Below are 9,611 nucleotides of genomic sequence, written 5' to 3'. Positions count from 1 at the left end.
TACGCACTCACTTCACTATGTTGACGTGTTAACAGCGAGCAATAAATTCAAAAAGATCTACAAAATAAAATGCTCCTAGAAACGAGTAAGGCATCTAATAACTTTTCTAGTCGCCAAATAAAAGAACGTCATGTTACATAAACTAACGAGATGAGTAGCTACAACTACCCCCTAGCAGATTACAGCTGTGTCAATTCACAATGAGTGGACAAATTAGCATAAATAAGTTTTACCCTCTTGCTTCTAGAGCTCTACATTTACCGTCCTGTCGGCTTATTTTTCCATGCCCAGTCTTGTGCAGCCTGAATCCCCTGGTAGTAATATAAAATACTTCAGATTAGAATATTTTCTGCAAAATGCCAATTACACCAAATCTCTGCAGCACATGAACACATGATATCAAAATTTAAGTTATAGGAGGAAAAAGTCAACATTCAACCCAACTTATCAAGCAACAGCTGACCAAATTGTTCCTACTTCTCAGTATGAACTTGTTCAAGCTTAATAGTTTGTAAATACAGCACTTGGAGCCCAACGACACAATCTGCCTTGCTCGTGCTAGCTTAACTCTTCACTTCCGTGGAAAAGGAATCATCGGAGTTTGGAGCACAATTGTCGGAATCGAGAATTAACAAACAGTAGATTCTCATGGAAAACATCTCAAAAACCATCGGTTTACTTACAGATACAACAAATATTGGTATTTTGTGAATAAACCCAAAAAGTTTAAAGGCAATGTCACGGCCTTGTTGTTAATATATGAAGCCTCAGACAGCTTCGTATCAGGGCTCGGAAAGGCTGTCATAGATACGTGATCAAAACCCCACCAAAAAAAGACTTGGTCTATCCCAACCAGCATGTTGAAGTTTTTTATGTATTCAAAGCCCTATAACATACCAGGCTTTGCTGAATTCGACAATGCTTAAGGCTCTACATAGTATGTGAATAAGTTACATGCGTTATGTCTACCTGCTGAATTCTGTTAGGGTCAACTGCAGGTCCAGCTGCTTGAAACTGGGCAAAGTTCATATCCTGTTGAGGAAGAGAACAATCATTGTAAGTGTGATTATCAAATGCATTTGATTAAATGTAGCAATACCAAAATCCATTGTCTTTTTAAAAATTACCTGTAAGCCTTGCTGGCCAGCTTGAAACTGAAAATAGAGACCAAGAAACAAGTTAGATAAAGATGAGAATACTTGTACATCAACCAGAAATGCTTTAAAATGGCAATTTCCTGTGAAGTCCCGTGTACTACAACAAGAAAATTTTCATATACCCTGCTTTCTTTTTATATATATATATCCCCGCTAAAGCAGACAATCCCATGCTCGAAAACTGCCTTTTTCTCACGCACTCGTGGCAAGGAACCATTAAAGAAGAGTAGTAGGTCAAGCAGCTTCCAAATCTAACATTGGACAGACATGATACTAATTTCTCTTGCTCTATGGTTACATGATATTTCCCTGCTATTTAAGATTTGCAAGGGTGGCAGAAAATTCACAAGGGGAATGGCACTTGGTGAACCCAAAGTTGTTCCATAAAACTTGAGTACCATTCTCAAAAATTAAATGGTCCGAACCCTACTCGCCATTGCCTCAGGAAGAATTCATAAAAACACCTAATTGGTAACAACAACTTGGGATTAAGATAGAAGACCTGAAGAGGAGGCTGCATGAGCTGCTGCTGCTTCATTTGCATTTGTGGTGGCCCCTGCTGCACTTGGGGCTGAGAAGGCGGCTGGAGCTGCTGCATTGCCAGTTTTTGCTGCTGTTGCTGTAGCAAGATCAGTTTCTGCTGCTCATACAGCACAAATTCCTCTGGCTTCTCCCACTTACAAAATAAAAACATTGATCGTCAGTTTATTGTATATTGTGTGCTAATACCGATAAGGTCTATTTTAGTTTGGGCTATTTCAGAAAACCATAATCAAATACAAGCAAATAAAAACTGAAAGAACCCTAAAAGAAAAGGCATTAAGCTGTGATAGATTTCGTGAGAAAATATGGCAGAATATAAACAAGATCAAACATGCAAAACAAGATATAAAATCCGTAATCCTTGGTTTACCTTGCTTTCTTTTGTGATGTTGTTATAATAGTACTTAAACCCTTCAGGAGAAGTGTGCTCTGTCCAGTTGCAGGTCAATGGGAGTGAAGGTGCAGTTGCTGGTAGCGGTGGTCCAGACATGACTGAAGCTTGGGAGCCAGCTGGAGTACTTGTTCCAGTCATTGCCTAAACGGTAAAAAAAAAAACAGATTAAATTAAAATGCACAACAAAAATATTGGAACTGCTATTAAAGGGCAAAGTCTATTAAGTACTATCACAGTCACAAAAGGCACTTTTCTTAGCAATCTTACAGCCAAATTAGCAATCAACTAAAACTCCAGTTATAATAGGAGAGTTGGCTTCCTCATTCCATGGTGTGAATTCACAATCTTCTCTCACCAAGAAATGAATAGAGATTTCCAATGATACATAGGTTCCATTTGCAATAATTTGCAAACAAATGACATATAAAGTTTTTGCTAGAGTACATAAAGTTTTCCACAACAAACAAAGAGAATATGTTGTTTCTTGGAGAAAGAAATTGTGATCATAAGTAGAGTAAAACTTCCAATACCTGTTGTTTACCTCCCTGGGTGGCCTGCTGCTGCATCATCTGCAGCTGCTGCTGGAGTTGCATGATGGCCTGTTGAGAGGACTGGAAGCTTGACTGCAGTGCCTGCTGCTGCTGCTGCAGCATTAACTGTGGCACTTGCTGCTGGTGCTGCAGTTGAGGAAACTGCTGTTGCATTCCCAGGGGAGGTTGCAGAGGTGCCCCAGAGGGGGGAGCATTCTGTTGCATAAATGGTTGATTAGGCATCTGATTTCCTAGCCCAGGTATTTGAAGGGATGATGCACTTTGGCCAAATGAGTTAAGGCCGCTCGACTGTGGGACCTGATGTGGGCCTGACATCTGCTGGATCGGTGGCTGGGAAAGGGGCCCCTGCATTTGTTGAGGATTAGGTTGCGGCATAGTTGGGAAGTTTTGTTGAGATGACACAAGGGGCTTCTGCATGGGAGACATTTGAGGGACTGCCATGCCAGGGCGAATCTGTGGCATTGATAAGTTGCCACCCTGTAAATATGCATGAAAAACAGAAATAAATACAAATGTTGTAAATAACCGGACTAGAGTACTGCAGGCTGCCTAGTAGAAATAGAATACATACTGGTTGGTTCACAATTTTCTGATACTCTGAGCTGATCATATGACTTGTGTCTCTTTCTGTGATTCTCTCTTTTTGGCATTACTTGATTAATAAATATTCCTTTCTCTGTTAAATCTCTCGCATTGTCTAAGCCACAAAGTCACACAAATATAAAATCAGCTCAGGTATCTCACGCTTTACAAATACAAGATGGACTACTTTATCCAATATTTTTCCATACCGATTGTGCAGATGATGGAGCAGCTGAGTGATTTGGTAGAGATCCATTGCTCGGAAACATCGGCGGTGTAAACATATTTGCCTATCAACACGCAGAAGTATTAAAATGTGCAAGGAAAAAAAAGCTGGCTTAAAATTTGAAACCCAAGTCCAATAAAACATGACAACATAAACTTAACATAACTGTTATCAAATAGCTTCTCGTAAATTTCTACAATGTTCGAAGCTGATGATGCAAGACTTAAGAATTCATTATAAAAAAGGAGACTTTATTAAAACTAAGATGTATGAAAATAAATCTGCTGTAATCCCAATCCGAACCGTTGGTCTTTCTTGAGATTTGTGCATGAAAACTTACTTTTTTTCGAGATCTGTGCAGAAAAATATTTGAACGGTTGATATTGGAATTTCAGGGCCCTAGGGATTACAGCAGATTAGGATTCAAGATGTATTTATAGTTTACTACAGTGCCAATACATGCGTGCTATTTTTTATGAAAAAGAAAATTGTTGCATACAGAATCAGTAGATGAGGTCACAGGACCGCCTCTTCCAGCTGCATGATTGTCTGGTCCATAATTATTAAACTGGTTGCCTCCCAGAGCCTGTGGGCTTGGTGGACGCCATGGTTCATGAGGCCCTCGTCGGTCCCTTGGTTCATCAAGATTGGCTGTAGGCCTGATGAGAGATAAGTTGATTAGTTCACAATGAATAAAAAGCAATGTAATATCTTACTCAAGAAATAAGAGATGGGAATCAAAACAAGGTAAGAGTCAACCTGATAACTAAAGCCGTGTCAGAACGAGGACTGAAGCCAGGACCACCAAAAGCAGGTCCACCCCTGTTGGAAAAAATGGACTTTAAGAAATCAATGCTTAAATTGAAGAATGCAAATTTGGAGCTTAATTTTACATCATGTATTCTAGTATGCTACAGTTGCTGTAGAAATTAACATGCTGATACAAATCAGTAGTGTAGACTTGTTACTTTGCTCATTCTTTGGTTTACGTGTCTAAGATGTATGGTGAACCATAGCTCGTATCAATTGAACTGAACTATTTATCGAAGACTAATGCAACCAATTACCTTGATTCTCCTGGCCTTGGTCTCTTTGGATCAGCAAATCGTACAATTAGAGGCTGATCGCAGCCCTGGAATAATAACACAAGAAAAACTGTTAACTACTATTATAAATACAATGCTAGGACGCAGTGAATCAACACAAGTTTCTTACCCGCATAACAAAGTTCCCATTTAGGTCATTCATTGCTGCTGTAGCTTGGTCCCGTGAAGCAAACTTTACAAATCCACAACCTATTAGTTTAACCATTGCAATACACAATAAAGAAAAATTAAACAAAGGACTAATGCAAAAAAAAGTTATTTACAGAAGGTGTAAAGGGGCAAACCTCTACTCTGCTTCATCGCATCCCTCATGATGTAAACATCTTCCACATGACCATAAGGTGCAAATATCTAATAATAATATTACATGTCCTGTTAGTAACTAAACAAGGTTAAAACAAGAATAGTGAACATCTGATGTACAGTTCCTTTTACCCCCCACCCCAAACCCAATTCTCTCTCCCCTTTCATTTTTCTGTGTTCCTTCCTTTTTGGTTTCTCTTGTACTTGTAACTTCTCCTTTAATTAGTGCAACTTCTAGTAGGTTCTTTGCCTACTAGTTCTAAAAGATAAACAAACATACAGACAAATAATACTACATAACAGAACAAAGGATTATCTTATATCAGATCTTCTGAAGGCAAGGTAAGTTAAACCTACAAATATCATAAATGAACTTACTTCATGAATCTCCTGCGGAGTTGCTTGTTTATTCATCGAAGCTACAAACAGCTTATTTTCAGCAGCCCCTTGAAATTGACCTTCAAAATACATAATAAATTGAGTAATTGGGGAAGAAGTGCTTATTTTCAACAACAGAAAAAAAAAAAAACTATCATGAGGCAAAATAGAAAAATTAATACCATGTCGTTCCCTCTCACCATCAGCATATCTAACTTGAACAGGACCATGTTCCTGGCAAAAAAAAAAGAAAGAAAAAACATATAGCTACCTTGAGTAAAATAATACGTATGTAAAGACAGTACAAAGAATATGTTCAAACAAGATAGATATGTAAGCCAAGCACTTACTCCAGGCAATGTATACTGGTTGTGAAGTGCTCTGATGGCTCTCTCAGCTTCCTCATGAGTGGTGTATTTGACAAAACAACATCCTGAAAAGCCATTGTCATACTATACATCACAAAAACTAACTAATTTCCTCTGCACTGATGCCATATTCAGAGGTACAAGCATCATGAACAAGTAAAACTAAATGCATATACAAACTTAACACAATACTCAATATTGAAAATGTATGTCAGAGAAAAAAAACCAGGGATGCTAAATTAGAACAAAAAACTAAAGAACCATGACAACACCCAGACATGCAAATTATACATGTGCAAATGCTCTCACCCAGATAATGCCAAAACAAAACCAGAATAGTTTCCTGTAGCATAAGCGAGAATGGACATCAAATAATTATCAAAAATGTGTGAGCTTGAACTAAAACCTCCAAATAGAAATTTACTTATGCCGGCCTGGGAACCCAACTAAGATCATCAAAAGCTTATATGAACATCCTAATTCCAACCAATAATCCACATTTAACAAAAAAGCAGACACTCAGCAAATAAAAGTTGCAGTTATGCCCATTCCAGGATATATCACCACAGATAAATCATTCTCAGCACAAAATGTAAACATCAGTTAAGAAACCCAGAATATAACAAGATAGATGCCCACAATACATAGGTTTCAGTAACAGATCATGAAGCACCGTATGCACATGAAAATTTTGATATATTGGTCATAACATAACAAGTCGGTTCCAAAACCTGCACTTCTATTTAAATTATTGCAGCACGCTAATACGTTGTTCGAAGAGGAAAGAAAGTGACAGTCCACATATGATTCAGCTCCATGCCAAACCATAACAAAAGGAAATAATATGTGAAACAACAACTGCATGCATTGATAGAGAATAAGAGAAAGACGTTTGAAAGCAAGGATTTCATTCATACAATGACTGGACAAGCAATCAAAAGCTACCATCGCAACAAACGGTGCAACAAAAAAGCATTCATACTGGCAGTCGTTGTGCGTCCTAAAACTATTGCAGTCTAACCCATGAAAGTCGCATGATTATCGTGTCGGATATACAGACATTCAAAAAACAGTAGAGCCAACATAACCACAAAACTATGCATCATATTCCCGTGATAATCACTAATTGCACATTCACATCAAGAAATGGATAAACAACATCAGATGAATCACAATCACATGAATCAAATCACCCCAGTTTATCACCTAAGGTGTTTCATAATTTGAGGTAACGACCAGACAAGCAAAGTTAAATTGAAGCTTAGCAACCAAAAAAAGCATGCATGAGCACATCATTTAGCATTTTTATTACAAGGTCTATAGGACAAGATGTTTAAATTTTAAGTTTTAAACTATACAAATTAGTGGTTTGAGTGAAAATCTATTAAATTTCTCACAATCCTGTCTTGTGTGCTCAAGCACAGAAAGATCAGAAAGGAAGTGTAGGGAACCAAAATCAAGTCCTCCTCTTACCTCTTTAGGAGACCTGTAAAGGGAAGAAAGACGGAAAGGTGTGATGATATTATTGAAATAAAATAAATCTAAGCATACCTCTTTGTTCGCCGGTCTTTTTATCTTTGATGAATGCAACTTCAATCACATTACCATGTTCTTCAAATAATGGACGAATCTGTAATGCCAAAATAAATACAAATTCTAGTGTCAAAATCGCACACATTGGTGCTGGGTCAAATACAACAATCAAGTGTTGATGTAATACTCACATCTTCTTCGGTGGCTGTAGGTGGGACCGATCCAATAAAAAGTTTGACATAGCTGATCCTTCCTTCACGATCTGTGTATATTTAAATAAATAATGAACAGCTTAGCAAAAGTTTCCCGGGGAATACTCGGTGCATGAGAAATTTAAGATGCAAAAGCAGTTTTTTCCTCGGGCAGCGGATAAGGTGTTTCTTGGTTTTGGCTATGAAATCCGCCTTACGTAGCTATTTCAAAAGAAAACGAAAAAGACATCTGAAATACATGGTTCTGAAGCTTTATTAGCTCTACCTTCTCTAAAGGACACAAACCATTAACACCAAATGTAAGGTCTCTTCAGGAATTGTAATCTGTACATCAGAAATATGAAATATAGGGTTTATAGAAATTTTTCCCCAAATCTACGTTAATAGGGTTTACACAAACCACTCATCTTTTGAGGGAGAATAAGGTAAGAACCAAAACCAGGGTTCACGAGTTACCTGGACTATCACCTCTGGAGGAAGAGAACCCGCCACGTCTGGGCGCCGGCATGGGGCCACCACTCATTGGGGGGCCATTAAAGCCTCCACCTGGACCACCACCACCACCAGAACCGCCCCTAAATCCTCCTTCATAATCATTTCCTCCGCGGTACGGATGGTACCGTCCTCCGCCGCCTGAGAACCCCTCGCCTCCGCCACGGGAGTGGCGATGGTTACCGCCCTGTGTGGGGCTCCCCGAAGACCATCGCGACTGCGTCCGGTTCCTGTCGCCGGAGCGCTCACCCCGGTTTCTGTCCATAGGCTTTCTAGGGTTTCTTGTTGTTAGCTCTCAAAGTTCACAGAGAGACGGGAGAAAAGAAAGAGGATTCCGAAGTAGACAAAAAGAGATGACGTCAAATTGAGAGGTAAGAGACAGACGAGAGAGGATGCTGAATGCAGGAAGGAGGCGAAGCTAGGGGTTTGAGGCAGGAGAGATTCTACAAGGTCGTTTTAGAGATTTTAGAATTTTGCGGGGGGTACCTTTGGCAAAATAGGAAATTCAGATGCATGTGTTGTGAAGTGCCACGAAAGCGATGCCGATGCTTGGATAAATAATACGCGTGAACTATTTTGCAAATAAGTTGTCCGGTTTCGGCTTAATGGGCTTTACGACCGTTGGGAATTGGGACGGGAGCCCGATTTTGATCGAGCTAGTTCTTTGATCGTAAGCCCTTAGGCGATTTTATTTAATTTCAGAGCAAATTACAAGCTTGTTTTAGCATAGATATTTATATTACACAAAGATAATATCATATACACTGAACTACTTGTAAAATCTATCACTGCTAAAAATTAAAGAGAAGAGAGAAAGTAAAATAAGTAGTTGCAAAATGTTCAGTTAGCGCCATATTAGCAAGTCAATTGGCATGTTCATTCTCTTCTAAATTAGAGGCAATTCCATGTAAATTTTTCAAAAAAATCTCGAAATTACTTATTTTCCTTCTAAATTCATAAGATCATATTTGTCCATGAAAATTTCAAAAACTCACACATTTATTCAATTTATTGACTTTTGTATTAAAATTCATTTTAAATTTATAAAATATTCATTTGATCATTTATAAAAAAAATAAAAATAGTAAATTATATAAAAGAAATCTTCAGTCTTCTAATTGGTTGGTTGTGATAGCAAATAGTTCATTTTTTACCTCTAACTCATACACAGGTATATACCTAAATGTCATTGTATATGCATCACAAGTAGAGAAATAAACCATATGTCTTAGAAATCTGACAAGTTAGAAGATGAATTATTTTTCATACACAAACTGTGTATTTTTATTTTTTGATAGAGAATAAAATTGGTACTTTATAAATTTAAAATGAGTTTTAATGCAAAAGTTAATTTATTGAGTAAATTTGTGTGTTTTTAAATTTAGAAGGGTAAATATGATATTATGGCTTTTAGAGGGAAAATGTGCAATTTCAAATTATTCGAGGGATATATATGAAATTATCCCTTTGAATTATGTACTGTTAGAGTGACTTTTATCACCTCTTATATAGCTTTTTTTTTTTTTTGGCATCAACTCTGATTTGCCGGACCAGTCTATTTTTTAGATATTTTTACCTTTAAATTTTATTCTTGCATTAGTTTAAATCATAACTAATGCATTGAATATTGATCATGTTAACTTGATTAAAATTAACTCTATCGAATTGAAACATAATTACATCTAAACTAATTATAATGTAATCAGTTTTCTTCACAGTATTACTATGACGTGATAATAACAATAAACTAAATATTTTAGCATTTA

At 37.4% G+C, this 9,611-nt stretch overlaps 1 protein-coding gene across 2 annotated transcripts; it reads right to left on the bottom strand.

The window, feature by feature from the left end:
• Nucleotides 1-61: 61 nt before the first annotated feature.
• LOC144565005 (flowering time control protein FCA-like) lies at nt 62-8,327 on the bottom strand. 2 transcript variants are annotated; one of them, XM_078314616.1, is made up of 18 exons: nt 7,810-8,327; nt 7,333-7,403; nt 7,160-7,238; nt 5,591-5,673; nt 5,423-5,474; nt 5,241-5,320; nt 4,844-4,910; nt 4,669-4,748; nt 4,521-4,585; nt 4,213-4,275; nt 3,953-4,112; nt 3,437-3,517; nt 2,625-3,122; nt 2,071-2,235; nt 1,660-1,833; nt 1,128-1,154; nt 970-1,032; nt 62-311 (listed from the first exon to the last, which is right to left on the bottom strand). In XM_078314616.1, the coding sequence occupies exons 1-18, from the start codon at nt 8,108-8,110 to the stop codon at nt 258-260; spliced, it is 2,163 nt and encodes a 720-aa protein (XP_078170742.1). In that variant the 5' UTR covers nt 8,111-8,327; the 3' UTR covers nt 62-257. The 2 variants fall into 2 exon arrangements, with proteins under 2 accessions (XP_078170742.1, XP_078170743.1); XM_078314617.1 differs by having other exon boundaries at nt 260-376.
• Nucleotides 8,328-9,611: the final 1,284 nt, after the last annotated feature.

This window comes from Carex rostrata, chromosome 14 (genome assembly GCF_964058835.1).
Source record: "Carex rostrata chromosome 14, lpCarRost1.2, whole genome shotgun sequence".
NCBI classification, from domain to species: Eukaryota; Viridiplantae; Streptophyta; class Magnoliopsida; order Poales; family Cyperaceae; genus Carex; species Carex rostrata.
Note: the sequence above shows the minus strand (reverse complement) of the source record. Positions and strands in the feature narration are given on the sequence as shown.

Coding starts and splice junctions, on each gene's coding strand:
- LOC144565005 (XM_078314616.1), bottom strand. CDS start 8,110: ATGGACAGAAACCGGGGTGAGCGCTCCGGCGACAGGAACCGGACGCAG. Junction 3,123..3,436: donor CTCCATCATCTGCACAATCG/GTATGGAAAAAT, acceptor GCATATTTACAG/GGTGGCAACTTATCAATGCC. Junction 1,834..2,070: donor ACATCACAAAAGAAAGCAAG/GTAAACCAAGGA, acceptor TTATTTTGTAAG/TGGGAGAAGCCAGAGGAATT.